At 35.0% G+C, this 20,427-nt stretch overlaps 1 protein-coding gene across 1 annotated transcript in view; it reads right to left on the bottom strand.

The window, feature by feature from the left end:
• The window catches only part of LOC129280175 (plexin-A4-like), a 50,815-nt gene extending 32,733 nt beyond the window's left edge, over window positions 1–18,082 (bottom strand). Inside the window, exons 1-13 of the mRNA XM_064112104.1 lie at window positions 16,792–18,082; window positions 15,240–15,446; window positions 11,274–11,414; window positions 10,769–10,890; window positions 8,375–8,507; window positions 7,628–7,781; window positions 7,167–7,266; window positions 3,980–4,094; window positions 3,086–3,223; window positions 2,381–2,479; window positions 1,598–1,691; window positions 1,054–1,244; window positions 442–596 (exon numbers count right to left, since the gene is read on the bottom strand). Coding sequence (XP_063968174.1) covers window positions 442–596; window positions 1,054–1,244; window positions 1,598–1,691; window positions 2,381–2,479; window positions 3,086–3,223; window positions 3,980–4,094; window positions 7,167–7,266; window positions 7,628–7,781; window positions 8,375–8,507; window positions 10,769–10,890; window positions 11,274–11,414; window positions 15,240–15,446; window positions 16,792–17,790 — 2,648 coding nt within the window. The 5' untranslated portion in view covers window positions 17,791–18,082. The remainder of the gene's footprint in view (window positions 1–441; window positions 597–1,053; window positions 1,245–1,597; window positions 1,692–2,380; window positions 2,480–3,085; window positions 3,224–3,979; window positions 4,095–7,166; window positions 7,267–7,627; window positions 7,782–8,374; window positions 8,508–10,768; window positions 10,891–11,273; window positions 11,415–15,239; window positions 15,447–16,791) is intronic.
• Between the last annotated feature and the right edge of the window lie 2,345 nt (window positions 18,083–20,427).

The raw sequence follows: 20,427 nt of genomic DNA, 5'->3' as shown, positions 1-20,427 counted from the left end.
AATGAATCAAGAATCAGTGAAAGAATTAGAGATGAAACGCACAATGACAATTAACCAATGACGTGCACACATTGAGGACTGAATGACATTAATGCATACTCAACAACTGCCACATACTAGGAAGACTGTAGGAATACGAAAGCCAAATTTAAGTTGAATACGTGCATAGCTGCATGTTCTGGGAGTTTGATGTAATAAAGATATCACAAAAAAAAATCAGGATTATTCAATTTGTTACATTGATGTAAACAATCCTGTCTTCTTGGGCCATTTGCTAGCGGTATGATAGCACCGTAGCTGAGCTCTAAAATCACAAAATCGCAGGCCTTTTATCTTCTGATGATGACGGCGAGCGCTTTTTATTTGTCTGCAATATTGAACATGGTATCCATAGCACTGAAAGGGCCTTGCCCCCCCCCCTTCCCGAAACGACACCGTTACCTCTGCCCTGGTTGATAGTAGGAATCCATGTCAGTCAGGCTACACATCAACTCTCCTACAGTAACCTCTAGTATATCAATAAATGCCACTCCTAAGTCGGTTCCGATGATTTCCAATCTTGTACTGCCATTAATTGGACCTGATATGGGATAAAACTATAGAAAAAAGGGTTTTTGGTCTTCTGATTTTTCACATACAAAGATAACTGATAATTCGTAATTATAGTAAATCACACAAAGGTTATCACTTGACTATGTATTAGTTCTTTATCATTTTTGTTGTGGAAAACAAACGATGAAATCATAATATGATAAAAATATATCAATTTTGCTTGCCGATATCTAAAATTGCTAAATACAAAAAGATAATCTAAAGACACACTGTCAAAAATCAGAACAGCATCTTACCCTAAAGAATCTTGCAAACCGCATTTCATCGAAAATCATAACAGTAATCATATTAAAACATTGGGGACTGTAGGAAAGATGCAATGAATAAGCACATACATGTAGCATCCTTACAGCAGGAATTCTGGTATAAAAGACGCGAGGCAGACTATTGACAAGTTGACTCTTAATACTTAAAAAACCATGAACTATAATATCCTCTTACGTCAGTTATGACTGGTGCTGAACAAAGGTTGGTCTCATTCTGATTGAAAAATGGATTGCTCCGACAAACATCACTCTCAATGACATTACAGTCGTTCCCACACCAACCGCAGTTTAGGAACGAAGGTGTTGCTTCCGGAGATAGACACCGGCTACAGCTTCCACCGTTGGCAGAACACTTGTACAGGGTCACTTCAAGGCAAAATAAAGTTTGTTCGTATTACAAGATATTTTGGCAAACCGAAATACAAATCTCTCAAATTCTACGTACGGATTTCTCAAAAATTGGTTCACCAATTTTTTAACATTGCGTGCAATTCATGCTAGTAAAACGTTAAATGAAATAATAAATCGTTACTTTTTTATACTGATAATAAATAATTCAACACTTTAGGTGTTGATCACAGAAGTTGAAATAAAGCACAACTGTTTCCATTGTGCCTAAAGCTACTACACAGAAAATACTTAGTCAATACGTTAATGTATTAAGAAGTTTCAAATGAGAAGATAGATAAAGAAAAATTACTGCAGGTCTATGGTCATACCATATGCATCATTCGGGTCATCTATATAGTGTTGGTAATTCCATTGAACGGAGACGCTCACATTGTTCTGAAGGATGTCGTCAGCATACATGTACTGTAAAAAATGAATATAGTTAAAAGAAAGATCTAGGCTAGAGTATACTTCATGTGTTTGACTTTGAATATTTAGTATTTGCTTCCCCAGAGGATTGGGAGGTGGATGTGTAGGGAAATACTCGTACATAATCTAATTTCTTGTTAGCTTTCTTGTTAGCGCATTCTTTTCGGTCTAATTAAGCATCCCCATTGAACTGTTCATATAAATCCTACTCCATGGTAATGCCATGGAGCTACTAATTGTTAGTAACTCTATGGTAACTAAGTCAAAAGTTCTTCGTGTACCGACCTCACTCTTGTATTGAAGAGATGTGCTAATCGGCAGGGGACGTGGGCGAGATTTGAATGTAATAGGTGTTTATTGATAAAGTAAAGCTAAGACATAATATATATGGGAGTGTCAATGTTCGCATAGTAATAGCTCGACAAGGATGCGGTTGAGAATTACACGTTTACTGAGCGATTCTGTGATTTCAATTTGTCAAAGATATTAAATTTAGTATGCGAAGCATGATATTTGCGCTTTAGATATTAAGAAACCGATGATGTACATCGGCAGGTATGAATTTAGAAATAATTTTGAAAGTAATTTAATACCTTTAGTTAGTAAATTATAGAACATCTGTATTTCGCAGGATAATGATGCTACACGATATGACTTGAATGATGTAAATAGGAAATGTTTACCTCTTTAGCCCCACACATAACATAACTTTCATTGACGAATGCAGTTTCTACTCGTGTCTCATCTCCATCGATAAGAAGAATGCAATCGAATGCCTGGATCTGTGCACAATGAATGAAAAAAGATCATCAAATACACATTTTGTCTTCAACAATATAACAATTAGATTCTTATCAAGAGCAAAGGTTCGCTACGTTCAATACTTAATAACAATGACACGAATAATAAATTGATTATGGTTTTATTCAATCACTGTGATTTAAAGTCTACATGCTAATTAGTCTAGCCGTGTCAGTATAGCAGTAGGTATATAGGCCTAAGTGTAGAATCATTTGTGATTATGCAGTAAAATAAAACCATTCAGCTGAACTAAGTGTTGCAGCAACAACAGCCGTATCAGCAATTTTAACTGCAGTAGAGGTAACTATGGGTAGTCTAGCCAAAAGAGTACTACTAGTACGTACAGCAGCAGCAGCGGATCCGGCAGTAGGCCCTACCCTTATGTTATAGCAGTAACATTACTAACTAGATAATGGAGGTATGGTATTGTGGCGGCCCTCCATCTTTGAACGGGTCCTGGATGCTGGGGGGCCGGCCTGTTTTTGTTTTTGAAGTGTATTGCAATGAGTGACAATGAGCCAAATGTTGTGAATATAAGGGTAAATTTAAACGTTTAAGTTACAACTGTCATTACAACACATCAATACCTTTGTTTTATCTGTAGGAATATTTCTCGCCACAAGTGAGAAACTTGAATTAATATTCACTGGTATGAAGAAGGTTTCTGATGTACCAATCAGCTGAGGACAGTACATCTGTCCTTTGTCTCCAGACCCTATGGGATTCTAAATGTCGGAGCGGGTATAATCAGTTATGTGACATTTCTTAACGGAAATTTAAATGAAGAGCTTAATATGTTTTCAAATATGAAATGTTGAATCATAAGGGTAATATTGGTTATTATAATATTCTTGACATGATAAAATTGGACCTAACTACATTATACTAGATGCTTTGATAGTAGTCGTAGTAGTAGTAGCCAAGTATTATTATTGTAAACGGTTAATATTACTACTAATAACACCAGCAAAGCAAACATAGTAGAAATAATTATAACGAACTATGATACATAATGATCAATTAAAAAAATGAAGATGATAATTAGTTATGCCAATAAAATCATGATGAAGGTACTAGTATATCAAAGATGTTGAACATGATACTACATGTATTACAATGCTGAAAAGGATCAATCAAATAGGGTACATTTACGTTCTAAGTTTTAAAATTCAATTCGCCTGAAGTAACTTGAATAAAACCAACAATTAAACTATAAATCTTAAAGTAATTCTGATTAATTAAAACTACGAACATTTTAATTAAAAATCAAGATTAAATTTAGGACGGAGAAGAAAGAATTAAGATTAATTTCATTCAGCGATATTATTTTTATAATATACCTGCATCGTATTTGATTCAGCGACTTGCAGAAGTATTACATTAAACCTCTTTCGATACAAAAACTAAATAAATCACGTATCCCGGGGTCATAGGTGGAAAGTGTTAAGGCAGGCCTATGTTTTCACTGATGAAATGCTTACATTTTCTCCAATCACCACTGTTTCACCGTCCTGGCATGAGCTGCTAACATGCGTACACATGTTGTCATAAACACACCAGTCACATGGCCATGGACTCGAGACACAAGACGAACAACTGAAAAATAAAACTCAGTTATATTCCTTTTAATACTACAGTGATTTTTTTTCAAAAGACACTTTACTTATTTTATACCGGTCCAGATCCAGTGGGCTATCCAGCATTCGCCTGTAGGGGATGGAGACGATTTTTTTCCAACCCACTTTTCGCCGATCGGCCGCTCAAAGTTGGTTTTTGTTTGTTGCTTTGAAGGGATAGTCCTAACAGTTACTTATTACTTGTATTCTTTTAGAACAACATGAATATGTAATAATCTCATAAACAACATTTAAATAGTGCGAAAGCGAAGCGCGATAATTTCTTTGAAATTTCATTTGTTTTTTGGTCCTGAATATTAAACTTTCAAGACAATGTTTGTAATCCTGTTCAAGATGCGTATGTAACTAGATAATTACTGCGAGCGCGAAACGCAAGCATAAATTCTTAATATACGTTTTGGCCTGATCGGAAAGGGACATGTAAGGAGTGTTTGCAGTTAGCCATTAAAACGATACATATTTCAACAATTCAATAATGCGAGCACGAAGTGCGAACTGAAAATATTTGACATTCCGACCTAAAATATGGACATTCTGAGCACTTTTTTAAATCATGAAGGGAATGTAACTAATTGATGCGAGCACGAAGTGCAAGCGAAAAAAATACCGAGATTTCAGATAAAAAAAAGAAGGACACTTTATTCATGTTTTTATATCATGAAAAGGATGGTTATCTACCTGCATTAATAATGCGAGTGCGAAGCCCCAGCAGAAAAAATGATATTCTGATCTGAAAGTGGATCATTTAAGCACGTTTTGAATAAATTACAAGCTACGAATCTTAATAAACATGCCTGCGCGTATTTTAAATTTAGACCTAGATTCTAGGCATTCTGAATAATTCAGTTTTATCATGAAAATTAAAAATGCGAGCGCGAGCTGTAAGTATTTGATGTTCCAATCAGAAAAAGGGTCAATTTAATATTTTTTTAAGCACTGAGTAGGAAAATTACGGAGCGGATGTGTATTGCACTTAATGAAGTATGCGAACGCGAAGCGCGAGGTAATATTTTTAAATTATTATTTTGACCTAGGACTGGGACATGCTACGGGCATTTTGTCATTATATGGAAATGATGACCATCTTCCTATTCCTCTTCCTAGGCGTGATATGAAACTTGTCGATATTCCATTCTGAAAAAGGGGATAATTGAGTTATTATGGATTGATGAAAAGATATTGTGATTAATCTAATAAGCCAAATGAGAGCGTGACATTTGTTGATATTAAAGCTTGAAACTGGTCATTTCAAGCATTTTTGTAATTATGAATAGGATGCATTGGTTAATATATTTTAAAAATTAATGCGAGTGCAAATCGCGAGCCAGAATTTTTGATAACTTTCATGAAAAGTCGATTTCAAGTAGTTTTGTTATAGAATTAATATAGAACTATGCGAGCGCTTAACACTTGCTGATAGGCCTACGTTTTTACAATCATACCTGAAAAGGGATATTTTGCGAAATTTATGGAATGCATGAAGACAGTAAGTATTTAGGCAAATAAAATAATTCCAGCGCAAGTTGAAAATGTTTAAATTCTGACCATAAAATTGACATTTTACCGAGCACTTAAAAAAAAATTAATTTGTAAATCAAACAAAAGAAAGTTCGATTTTTGTACTGAAATATAATGTGTATACTGACTTCAAAACTTGATTTAAAAAAGCCCCATATCAGCCTACTGAGCAAGAAATGCAATGCTAGCGCGAGGCGCGAGAGAAAATTGTATAGTTACATGAAAGATTAAAAAAATATATATTTTCTAATTCTTTCCGTCAACTTATTTCATTTACTCGTCTTCTTCCTCTTATTTTTCTTTTCCTTTTTTTCCTCCTCTCTTTCCCTTTTTTTTTCTTTCTCCGCCCTTTTTTTGCTCCACCAACGGAGGGGGGGGGGGGCCTTAGGCCCCTGGATGCGCCAATTCAGATCTAGAAAATTCCCAAATTCATACACATGTTCAGAGATAAACTTTGGTTTAATATTATTATACCTTAAACTTAATAATAATACCACTGACTGGCCGATAAATTTCAGATAAGACAAGTTTTAGTCGAAAGCAATCATAACGTGATTAGGATAGCCATTGTAATTGCAATAATGAAATACTAATAGATATAGTGAGGATCTGGGTGGGTGTGCGTGTGGGTGTCCGATGTGTCTGTTTAAGCATTAGAAGCATTATGCTAGATATGATCAAGCCTGGATATTATAATAAGTCTACGTTCAATAGTTAAGATATTCTTCTAAGCTTGGACTGGCAAGAGTCTCACATAATTACCATCAATAAACGTTGGAAAAACATTGAGGGGCCTGATACCAATTTATGATCTGAAGCATTTACTCGTTCATTAATTGAAGTTAAAGTCCGCACCGTGTTACATTTTCTTTGGCATTAGAGAGATCTGAAACTCATTTCAGTTTATATTTTAAGTCAACAATGAAAACAAATTTGATCAATAGACGTGTGTATAAGTATATACTAGAGACTTGTCTCTAGATAAGTTGAGTCATATTGGAACGACTTAAACAGCTGAATATTCCTCCGAAAAAATACCTTATGGACCATGATTACCTGTACAGTCAATGGTGAATGTGTCTTGCTTGACAACCTCACCTGCACAATTTCCTTAAAATATAATCGCGATTACATTTTCTTTTAATAAATCAAACATAATATGTAACATGTGTAATGTGTTATTATTATGTATCAGTATAATCAAGAATCGACTCAGAGAAATGTAAAGCATAGAACCAGAATAACATTATGTTTGTAATGCAAATTAAGTGAGTTACTTGCAAGTTCTTATTCGTAACGAAGTGGCAGATTCTTTAAGGAAATACACGATAGGTGCCAGAACGTATAAGTACGTATTTCCAAGATGCTCCTTAAATTTCTCTAAGCAAATGGGGCATGGCAAAATTTATCACAAAAAACAACATTATACATAGACAGTAAAATGTGCAAATATTACATTCATACAATATCATAAAGCGCTGTGTTAAAATATCCAGTGAAATTTATTACTTACGATTTATGATGGGTGCAGTCAAACAGGATTAAATCCGTGCTTACGAAGTAAACTATGGTCTCCGTTGAGACAATGGAAAGAATCAAGTTCTTATGGTCATCTGGTGGTTGAAACAAAATAAAAACAAATAACAACAACAAACAAAAAGAATCAACAATATCTTCCAAGGGACGTCAACGATATGGTTAGTGAAAAAAAAATCGTTTCCAGTACTAGTATATTGTATTAAGTGTAAAGGATCCTCATTCGTAAGTTGCAAAAGAATGGGTGATTTTCATTTTCAGATTCTTAAAATACCTATGTATAATGAAAGTTCAATACGTGCGTTTAATAAAAGTTCCAGTCATTAATCTGGGGGAAACACTGAGGTCTTCAAGTTCTTATAGATATAGAAAATAACTATAAATGTAATAATGGCAAAGCCATACGAGCCTCGATGAAACTAACATTTCTCGCCTCACCTTCTTCAGGAATTGTAGGCAATTCGTCCACAGGAGGAGTTGTACAAACTACTGTGTCGGACGTTGTAACAGCACTGACCACGTAAGAGTCGAATGCACACCGGTATTGGTGGTTAGCTTTGAGGGTTGGAAGCTGCTGTACAGTAATGATGATCTAAAGTCGTTAAAGAGAAAGGATAACCTTTGATAGCAAATTATTTTAGATAACTGAATTACCTCTAGTTACCTATTGATGATGTTTTAAAATATTTTTCCGATTTGGTTGTAAAAGCGGACTTTTCAATGTTTTATACTTAAACGTAGACATGCAAGATGACTATAAAATGCACCTAAAATGAAAACAAAATTCTTTCATTTTTATTGAAAAGAATATATTAATCCTTATTATTTTGTTTTATTAAACACATTTATAAGGCCAATAATCAGTAGGCCCAGACGTTTGTCACTTGTCTTACAGCTTGAACAAGGTGTATTAGTGCGATGAGTTCGTTCCCAATGGATAGCTTAATACAGCTTACGTTTCTACTGCAGATTCTAAACAAGTTTTGTTTTACGTTATTTTCGATGTAAAATCTGGCTGGATTGTCCTCTTTTTTACCGTAAATTTCCAGTAAAGTATACAGAAACTTTCTGTTAAAAAAGTGCCATAATCCCCTCACTATATAGGAAACTATAAGGCCATGGCCGAACTTGAGATCACTAATAAGCATTCTACTCCAAAATCTTACTGTCAAGAACACCACATACCTCTTGTTCTGTAATTTGATATGGTAGTCTATGATCGGGCTGAACATCTGAGATGGATACACACTGGATGGCATTGTAAGACAGCCACCGAGTAGATTCATCAGAGGAATGACATTCTTCGTATCGGGTACACCTTGTGGTGGAAAGGATATACGTGAAAGTGCATTTGGAAGCTTATCAATTATTTGAGAAACATAAAAAATCGGGGACTATTTCATTTTGGAACTAAAAAGGCATTTGATAGGGTTTATATAAATTTTCTTTATAGAAACCCTTGCAACTCTTTATTTTGGTAAAAATTCATTAATTATATAAAAGCTTGATATGCTGAGGCAGAGAGGAGCAAAATGAAATTAAATTGGCAGTAAGTTTATTTCCCTCATACTAGACGAGTGAGACGAGGTTGTCCAATGTCTGCCCTGTTATTCTTAGTAGTTGTAGATTTTTTGAATCAATTTATTTGAATAAGTATACAATTTAAGGCATAAGTTTGACGGATGATGTGAAGTTGAGGGCAAGATTAGTTAATTCGCTTATGACACAACAGTATTTGTAGCAGATGAACTGTCATTAAAAAATGTAATCGAAAGAAATATTTCAAAAAGGTTTTAGTTTTGGAAATTCTATTAATAATCTGTTAAAAACATTGATTGGAAAATTATATTAATAAAAACGCCATGGTGTAATTAGTAAGAACATATATTTGATGCTTATGAAAAAAATTTGGAATGAAAAAGTAAAAAATGAAAAATGAAAACCAGCTACTATTGCCGAAATTCCGATATTTAACCTTTTTCGGAAAAAAGTTAATGTTTGAAAATCTTTAATTCTATTAAATCAAAATATAATCTATTTAATGACTGTATTTCACATACTTGATCATGTTAACAAAAAGGATGAACAGATTATATTCAAATTTATATGGAAAGGGCAAAATAACATATAAAAAAGAAAATCATTGATTGGTAAAACTTAAAAAAAAGGAGGAATAAATATGCCTGACTTGTCTTTCAATGCAACACCCTAAAACTTTTTGGCTAAAAGATCTATTTAAAAACAAAGATTAAAATTTTCGATGGAAATTCCTTCCTAAACTACACCTCAATTACTTTGCACCGAATTCACTTGTTATTAAAATGTCTTTTGAAAATTGAATGTCAAGCGCCTGAGATTGGACAACATTCATTATTTCACCGTCAATGTATAATAGCTTGGAAATTGTGAAATTCCAAATCTTCTCTTGATAATACAGGTAAAGATATTAGGCAGCAGTTGTCATGGGGTAATAAAAACATTCTATTTAGGAATAAGATTTTGTTTTGGAAGCATTGGGTGTGCTGAAACATTTCTGTTTATTACAGATATTGTGAACAACGATGGATCGTTGGTTATACTGTGTATTCATGCTAACCTAAAGAAAAAAATATATACATGTACATGTATTTATGTGAATCGTAATTAATCCGGAGTTGAAAATAAAAACATTTTGGTTAAAAATGAACATTGCTCAAATTATTCATTTGTTTGCCACTTCAAATTAAAGGACCATGATCCTGTTTTACATAGTACAAAGTAAAAATTTATCTGTTAAAATTTCTAAAACGTTAAACAATTATTTAGTGGAGAAAGAGTTTATAGCTCTAAATGTTTAACAATAATGGTGACTTTATTTTAAAAAAAATTTGATTGTAACAATATTTGGAAATAAAAAGTTACTTTCATTGAAGAATTTTGTTTAGCTGAATTCAACTTGTATTTTTGTATATAAAGCTTTTGATGTCAATTGGATATCTGTTTCAATTTACTAGAAAAATCTCCACTTAGTTTTACGTGTAAATCTGTTGGTAATTGTTATCACTTATTTTAAGATTGTCATAATTTTTTTTTTTTTTTTTTTTTTTTTTGGGGGGGGGGGTAAAATTCAGTGAATTTTTTAAACATTAAAATGAGCATTAAAATTGTTGATACAAGAATATAAAGCCAGTATGATTGGTAGACACGGTGGTGATGGACACAATATCATACCATTTATAATGGAGAGCAAAGAGTGTGTTTTGGAAAACTTGGAAAAAAGAAGATTGAAAAAATAAATTACGCATTATGTTTGCTTATAGTATTCAATAAATATCTAATATTTTATCTTCTTATAACTATAAAATATATATATTTTATGTTAAATTTATTGTACATCATGCCGTTCTTTGGTTCATTGCACAGTGACGATGTAAATAAGAACAATAAAAAGAGAGAGATACTGAAAAAAGTATAACCAAATAACAATCGGGAAAAGGTGATATGGAATTAATTTAAGTTCATTATTATCATATAGGCCTATTTCAATTATGGATGAAGGGGGGGGGGGCGAAAGTACATACATGTACACTGCAAACTTACCTTGCCTCTAGAGTACACCATCCACAGTAAGGATCTCCATCATTTCCACCATCCTCACCAATGCACTCCTCACAGGTCTGGTACTGTCCACAGCTGACTATATCGATTGTAACAACCCGATTCTTCACATTTATGTAAAAGAGGGAAACAATTATTGTACAGGGGTTCCTTTTATGAATTACAATAATGGCTTATTCCACAACTCATAATGGTATACAAAAGTCTATTTCACGCTGATAACACGCGATGTCCGTTTCCATATCAGAAAAAAAATCTTCTCAAAGCTTTAGGAAACAAAGATTACCACTTTCGTGTGATGCCAACGCTAAAATTTACCACGTTATTCATTTTTCCTCATTTATTTCATTAAATTTTACCAAGTGCATTTCAATGCTAGATTTAGCTTCTCTCACACAGGTACTATTGGGTAATTAAAGTCTTATTTCCATTTATTTCCAATAACTTCCATTAATTTCAAATAAAGCTTGCACAAGAAAATTCTCACCTGAGTCGAGTTTCGGTCTGAACTTGTAGCAAGTGTAAGTTGCTCCTTTGATTCATCAAGGAACATCTCTTGTAAGACAGATCCACCTCCAAGAGAGACATCTTCATAAACGTACCCAAAAGAACTGTTCACTATGTTAATCTATTTTGACAAACACACCAAGTGATAATCAGCCTTTTAAAATATCGAATATATTAGGCCTACGTTGGAATACATATATATCCAACAATAAACAGTTTATAGAAGAAATTACAAAGAAAAAAGACGACCACATAACCGAGATGTGTCGATGGCTCTCGTCTATTCATGGATAAGAGGCTTCACAACTACTTCCAAGTGATATTTTGAAACCGTTTTTAACCCATTATCTGTCTATATTGTTGTTGCAATATATATTATTTAAACGATAAGCTGAACGAATTTGTTCTTAAAACGTTTGATAAAACGTTAGATAATTTATTTCAGAGAATTATTTTGTTTGAGAAAATTAGAGATGACACCCCAGAAGGAAAAACCAGTTCCACTGGACCAGTTAGACCAGTAGAATTTTAACTGGTAACTCTGGAAATTGGAACATCGGTTTACTGGTCTAACTGGACCAGTTAAAATTTTACTGGTCCAGTTAAAAATTAAACTGGTCTTGAATTACTGGAATTTTGTACTGGTGTTGTTTCTGGTGGTTGTTACTGGTCTTTATACTGGTATACAGTTATTTACAGTCAGACCGCAGGTCCCTATGCTAATGAGCAAAAAGGCCAGATTCATCCAAATCATCTCGTGGCTGAATCCTCCTCCTTGCAAAATCTCGTGATTCGTGAGATTTTCTTTCTCTAAGAATTTACCTGTTTTAACCTCAAGTTAAATGAAATATTATTGCACCATCAGATAGAGTAAAAGTTACTCTTTCATATTGGTCATTTATTTTGTATACAATATTTTGTTAAATAAGTAAATTTCTGGCCTGAAATTGTGCCTCAAAACTGAATTTTCTCCCTCTGTTTTCTTTTGCAAATTGTGCAAAACTTTTTATTTTGAGCCTCAATGATATCTATATCACCATAAAGCTGAACTTATGTACTTTCTCACAATGCCACTCTTGATATGCGGCACCTTTTAATCGGGTCAAGATCACACTTTTCCCACCAAGGTACAAGACGAGATTTCTGAAATTTTGTACTTGCATGAAATCCAGAGTTCTGATTGGCTGGATAAGGTTCACATAACAACAGGCGCGGGGTATTTGAGGAGATTACCACATGGGAAGTGTGACCTTCCCACGAACCCAGGCACTGGAACCGTTGGAATTTGCCATTGTGTGGTCTTTTTGACCAATCAGAGTGCAGTATACTTGTTTTCAAGCTGCTTTATGTACTTGGCAAATGAAAAGTGTGATCTTGACCCGATTAAACCAATTCTTATTTTGAAACCTATATCATTTCAAAGCATACATATTCAGCTTTATCATGATATAAAAATCATTTGGGCTCAAACAAAAATAAAGTGTGAAAATAGCAGCTTTTGTCAGGTGAAAATATTTATTTTGTAGCATATTTTAGATCAAAATTTTAACCTATATTACAAAATCGTTGAATAAATCCAAACACATAACCTGAAATAATGATTCTTCTTCTTTACAATGGTACCAAATTCATGAAATTCGATGCATAATTAGAGCAGCAATGACCGAATGAAAAGAGGTGTTTTGGTCCGAATCAAGCTCATTAAATATGCAAAACATCTCAAGTCATGAATATCACTTGGATGAAAGAAGCCACTTTCTTGGGACCTGCAGTCTGACTGTTTACTGGTATTTTCTACTGGTCTGACTGGTCCTCAAACTGGTCGAACTGGTCCTCGTACTGGTCTTACTGGATCAATTTATTACACGCATTTGGCTTGTTATATACCATGGTCAGTGAAATGTGATGGAAAAGATGGTTAGTAAATTAATCTTTCTGATGTTATTTTAAATGTGATATATGAAATTACACATTTTCATTGTGAATTAGTTCACACACTTATTTGGAAAGTTTTTAAACAACAATGAGTGCCATTGCAAGGATATTCCATTCTATATCCTGATTTTTCTTTTTAAAATAGGAAATATGCAAATGAGGTAAACCACGTGATCAGCATCATCAGAATTACTGGTATTACTGGTCTTGACCAGTTTAATTTCAAACAATGAATTACTTAAGACCAGTTGACTATATCAGAGGAATATATCTTGCTTTGATCTTAATCATAATTAAAGGAAATAATTATTTTAATGATAATGTTAATACTTGATAATTATGATAATATTAATAATAATAATTACAATATAAATAACAATGATAACAGTAATAAGAATGATAACAACAATGATCATAATAATCATAATAATAATAATTATAATTATAAGAAGAATGATGATAACAATGATAACGATAACTCTCTCTGAATTGCAAGATTCATATTCCATAATTCGTCAAATGATCTGACTTGAAATAAAGTCATTATTTATTGGACCAGTAACACCAGTTTGATGAAAACAATGTAACTGGTATTACTACTTTGCTTCAACTGGAATGCAATTGTTTGAACTGGTCTCCAGTTGATTTTTACTGGTCCAGTTAAAAATCAACTGGTCCAGTAAACATACTGGAAACCAGTAAAAATCTACTGGAAACCATTTATTGGACCAGAAACACCAGTTTGATGAAAAAAAAATTAACTGGTATTGCTAATTGCTTCAACTGGAATGAAAATTGTTGGAACTGGTCTCCAGTTGATTTTTACTGGTCCAGTTAAAAATCAACTGGCCCAGTAAAAATATACTGGAAACCAGTAAAATTCTACTGGAAACCAGTAAAAATTCTTACTGGTCTTACTGGTTTTTCCTTCTGGGACGGTCCTGGTAGATTTGAGATAAAACAAAAACGACTTCAATTAAACAGTCTTCATTTTTTAAAATTTTCAAGCCAACTCAAAAGCAAGGGATAAGAAGAAAATGAAGAACTTTTTGAAAATATTATAGAGCATTCATATAAGATTAATCATCTTTCCTCATTCCTCAAGAAACATTTTTATCAATATTGGCGACACTAATCAGATAAAAAAACTAAAATCAAATATTGTACAATTTGGTGAAATTAATGTTGCGGTTACTTCATTTCTGTAAATTTCAAAAAAAGAGAAGATAATCCGTAACGAAAACTTCATGCATACGAAACAAATATATATTTACCAATAAAAAAGAGTGCCTATAAGCCCACAGATATTGCAACATAAGATAATTAGGTGATCACCCTGCTCAGCTGACCCATGGCAACAAAAGTGTTCGGCACAGGGTCTACATGTAGTTTACACATTAAACAAACAAAACGAAACTCCGCTACCAAATAATATGTCAATGCTAAGGAATAAACCAGTTATATATCCACGCATATTCACCATTGTACATGTGTATGAACTTGAGGATTTTTTTTTCAAACAAAACCTTTCTGTAGTTTTCTTCTGTTAAAAATTCGCAATAGGGAATATGATCGTTTGCAAATACAATATTTAATTTCCTAAAATATTCATCAAACTTTTCCTAAAATAACCCCCCCCCCTCCCCCCCCCCCAAAAAAAAAAATGGCTTAATGGGTGTGCAGGTTGGTGTGTGTGTGTAAAATGTTTGGATGTGTGTGGAGGGGGGCGGGGAGGTAGTCCTGGGCCCCGTCTTACAAAGAGTTATGATTGATCCGATCAATCGTAAATATGGGAAGCCAGCAATGTAAACATCTAAAATACATGTTTGTTCAAAATATTTTCTAGAAGTGATGCATTCACTGTTTTCTTGACAATTCAGTGTACTTCTCTTTGTTTCCAAAGGACATTGAGCAAATTTCCTAAAGAAAAAAATTGACATTGATGGATGTCCATATACTTGAGATTGATTGGATCAATCGTAATTCTTTGTAAGGGCCCTGGTGCACGTACCTTATGTAGGCTTCCTTCTGTATCTCCTATGAATGCCATAGTGTGATGTCTTTCTATGGTGGTCACAACTGAGGTTGAAATCACATCATGGATGATGATGATATGTGAGGCAGAGAGGGGATTTGTTGCACTGACATACCTGTACAATACGTAGCCATCTGGAAATATACCTCTACACTGGTACCAATCCGGGGGTGTGGCAGTATACTGTCAGGTAAAAGCAGAAAGCATGTAATGCATTTGGTGGGCAGAAATAGATGACTTAGTGTGTAGTGAATATATTCAGCATAATCGATTTATGTCGTGTTGACGTGTAGGTATAAAACAAAAATTAATCTATTGTCAGGATCAAGTGAGGAAGAATGCATTACTACTGTGTTCTTTTGGGTTATGGAAAGACACTTTTTAAATTTTACTATTTTTTGTATATTTTAAACATGGATGTTAATGCGGAGGATTATCCATTGTTTATGGGGGGGGGGGATTATATTGTTGCGCCCCCACCCCCGCCAACACAAGAGATAATTCTCTGCAATGGCCTATCTTTATAACTCACATAGTAATGTAAAAAAAAAAACATATTTTGATTGTTCAAACGTCATTCTTTGCCGAGCCAGAGCTGCAGATCGAATTGCGAAAGATATTGCAATCATTTTCCAGGCTTCCTTCTACCTGGTTCTAAATATTATCTTGACTTAAGGCCCCGGCTAATCTGAATAAAGACTAACGTGAAATTTCGTTTGAAAAAAATGAAACAATAATACTTTCCTTTATGCTTTCTGTCTGTATTTATTGCATCGACGGGGGGAGGGGGGGGGGGGTGAGCATGATGGATCCTACATGGAGCGGGGCAACAACTTTGCAGAGTTGCTTTTTACTGTCAGGGCCTTTTTGTTTACACTTTCCCTCATTTTTTGCGCGGGTGTGTTTGTGTGTGGAGATGGGAGGCGGGGATGCATGTCAATTCGTCACGGCACCTCCCTTGCACTATATTTATTATTTTGTGATATTTTTGTTGTCTGTTGTATATCCGTTCATCTCCTATTTCCCTCTCCCCTGTTTTCCTTTTCTCCCCTTTTAGTTTGCACTGGGCTAGCCCCCTTCCCCTGGGTCATCGCAGGGTTTATCGTTTCACGTACACAGAGTTATGAAACCAACATCTCAAATTTTGACACCTCACGTCTCGTAGGAATGGAGCTACATTCATCTTAAATCCTTCTCTGATTTCAAATTTCACAAGTTCCAGAATCTCGTCAGATTTCAATGTTGCAATGATTTTTTTAAATCATTCATTCATTTGTTAAGGTTAGAGTGCAAGGAAACCGAGGACACGAATGCTTGGTTCTGGTTCTTTTCATTAACAAATCATTGTAGGGATGCATGTGGGGGAAAAGGAAACCTACCAGTCTGCTCTAATCGCGAGAAGGAAAAACTTTACAAACCTTTGCTAATTTAAATACGATTTTAATTTGATCATAGACACATTTACTCCAAAAAGAAAAAAAGAACAATCAATTATCATGTTCATGGTCATCGAATTAAAACAACTTACTTTTCTACATTCACTTCCCTCTATGAACATATTCTCGGTGCCGGTGTCCGTCCCTAAAATACACCCTAAGATGGCATCTTCGAACCTCTGCTGGACATCGATCATCTTATACACACAAAGAGAAGACGAAGGTGTAGATGAAAATACCGCGTACAATAAGTCATCCGTGGTGTTGATATTCATCGACTCAGCTAACTGGGATCCTGCAGGTCCAATGTAAGCTGATTGAATAACATTCTGAGACCCACCATGTCCACACTGCAGCTCTATCTCCGTGTAAGATGCATAGTCGACGTCGGGAGAATCACGACAAATACGTCCTAAATAAGATTTCTCATATCTCGATAAGAAATAGTATAGATAATCATTGTAAGAAATAAGATGCTTAAACATCGCTGATTCATCAGATAGCCTATTCTTGGGAACATGCTGCTGTGATTGGAGGTATTCTAAATTGAGCTTTGAGATGAAACTGTTATCTGAAGGCCCACCACTGGCCCCAATAAAAAAGTTAAATGATCCATTACGTTTACCCACATGAGCAAGTACCCCGACAGTAGGTAGGTCTTCTGGAGCTAGAACACCTTCAGTATTAACTACATATCCCAGAAAAACGGATATATTAGCCAAGTTTCTTGTCTGGCAATTGCCACCACAGCCTCCGAAACTAACAAGGGTATTGTTCTGAGGTGTTACCACAGAAATTAAGAGTTTGTTATCATTAACACGGTCTTCATTCGGAGAAGAACACTTTCCAGTGTTCACAGTCTCTTTGAGATTCAGGTCTGAGTCGAGTTGGTAGAGCCGCTCTCGTGCTCCTATGTAGATATCTCCAGTGATGCTGCTGATCGCTATGTGGTTGAATGGTAGGTTGAAGTCAGAATAAGGAGGTGTAAATGAAGATACCAAGTAGGAGGAGAGAGGAGCTGATTGGATTGATCCGACCTGACATGATATCAGAATCTGGATTAGAATTATTCCCAATACACTGTGAGTCATGATCCTGGATGCTTCCTACAAAGTAGGCTTGTATTTTCAGATCAAAGCTGTAAAAATAAAGATATCAGAATACGACATTTCAGGCAGCTCTTTTTATAAAATCAGAAAACACGAAAAAGCTTAGTCTTATAGCAAGTTTGTTTGTTAAACATGTCTGCATGGAATTAAGACAAGTTACTTTTTTATACTGACATTTGGCTAAATAAATGGTGAGTAATAGCTGTTAGGTCTGTTTTTTCCCGAAATATTGTTATCAAAACCTTTTCCAGCGAGCCATTACCAATATAATAATTCCAACTCAACATTATGACCCCTCTCTCTCTACACACTTAAAAATAGGTAGTCAAAATTTGACTAGTTTGGGTGGTCATTTCAAAATAACCCTGGATGTAGTCAAATTTGACTGCATATGGGGTCAACCTTTCACTGTTTACTTTGCCTTTTGGCTTTTTGACTGCGCCGGAAGTTAAAAATGACTAGGTGTATGAAGTGGAAAAATAACTTGCCTAAAGAGTCATCATCAAAATGACTGCAATGCAAGTTGAACGGCGGAGGGATATATTACTGTGTGCAGTGTTCAATAATCAATACTTATTTTGCTAATACTTGTAATGTTGTAATAGCAAACAAATTTAATCAGTGTGAAAGAAACAACATTTTAAAACTTTCCATGTATTTCACTTCATTTGCGTTGTGATATATATTATTTTTATCAAAGAACTATTTTACTTCAGGTCGAATCACTCAATGTATGGTGAGTATGATTTCGAATTTCCCGCCGCGTCGCGTCTCGATCGATCAATTCAAGTTGCGAATTTTTTACTGCAGTCTGCATGCGACCGCTTAGTTGGTGTTGATGATGGAGAGGCTCCTAAATAAGTGGGGATTAGGTGGTTTAGTTGCTGTGTTTGAAGGTAAGAAATTTGTCTTGGGTGTCAAACATATTTGTGTCTTTACTATGTAAACTTACATGATTGTAGTATTTCGTTAAGCTTAAGTAATTTCACAAAATAACACGTTGACATTGGCATTGCCATTGCAGTGCATGGCATCATGTAACCCAGAGAGCTCCCGCCCGCGCAGCGGGCGGGAGCCCAGAATCTAAGACTTAGTTAGACAAGTAACACTTAACATAACAGACATTAATGCTAAGTCAATCGTATTTCAACACTGATTACTCTGAAGTAAAGCGTTCCTGAATAAAAGAAACTGCTGAGAATTATACTTATTCATATGAAGATGAAATAGAGGGGACGGACTAGGCCTAAACTTCAACTTTCAAGCTTGAAGTTTGGGCCTAGTCCGTCCCCGCTATTCATACCCCATGACTACATCGACAATCTCGCTAGCCGGCTAGCACCGGCGATATCAAAGGCCGGATCCCGCTCTGACCATATCCCTACATTGACCTAAATTTGAATAGGCCTAAAATCGACAGTTTGTCGTTACTAAAAAACAGGAGGTCGGAAACAAGTCCACATCTACCCCTGATAATTGTCTAATCACAATAAAACTGAAATAAAGGTTTACTTTGGACCTACATGAAGCATTTCGATGAATGTCTAGATCTACGACAAACTATATAGACCCCTAGATATAGTATTTTTTGAGAAACTCAATGATCGCACTTATTTGGAAGTCAGGCAAAAGAAATATTGAAATTGAGGTTTACATAGTGCGTAACTAATACAGGATGAGCCCCGAACCCCGGCAAACACATTACAATTTGCAAGTGAGATCAAAACATGAAAATGACCGTAACTTACTTTTATTCCTATGGAATGTCATTAGAATAGTATTGATGTTCCCTCCAAGATTTTCCGCTCCAATGAAGTTCACTCAGAAACCATGATTTCGAACATCAATTCTATAAACAGATAATTAGTCTAGCTATTTCGTTTCAGAAACTTCAAATTCGCAGAGTCCAAAAGAACGACACTTTGCACAGATATCGTAGGGAATTGTGGGACGGAAAAAAATGTTTAATGCATGAGTACATGAATAAAACATTAGCGTTTAATCCAATCATACAAGTGCATTATGCGTATTTTAACGTCATTCTCATGAATAAAACATTGACCCTCCAAAATCATCCTTCAAATTGTCCGCCGGCAGCCATGTTGGCTATGTACAAAACCTATGGGAAATAAAAACACGCGGAAAGAGTTCCCTCTCTAGTATACGTAAGATCGTATCTCTGTGCCTACAACACACAGTACAATGTCCCATGCAATGTCTATGTGCTTGTGTGCTTTACGCATACACACAACCCAGTGTGTAAGCACTGCGCGCATATTATGTAAAATGTAAATTGTGGGTTACAGATGATGTGATGGCACGAGATACGATACGTTACGATGGCGAGTGGTTAATTAATTACAAGTACAACACTGACAATGGTTAGGACTCACTAATAAACGAATGGGTTACCGACGGTACGAGACAGTGACAACAACTAACACTCACCTGACACTTGTACTAAGGATTCCACACGGTAGATAACAACATAAACGACTTCTAGATTGCTTCTCAATCAATTGTAGACCATGGCGCCGGGTGGGGAGCAGCTATGTTGGTGCGTCCACACTCGTTGGCGTCTCTGGGTCTTCTCTCTCTGGTGTCTAGTCTGGATCTAAT

The sequence above is a fragment of the Lytechinus pictus genome, chromosome 17, assembly GCF_037042905.1.
Source record: "Lytechinus pictus isolate F3 Inbred chromosome 17, Lp3.0, whole genome shotgun sequence".
NCBI lineage: Eukaryota > Metazoa > Echinodermata > Echinoidea > Temnopleuroida > Toxopneustidae > Lytechinus > Lytechinus pictus.
Note: the sequence above shows the minus strand (reverse complement) of the source record. Positions and strands in the feature narration are given on the sequence as shown.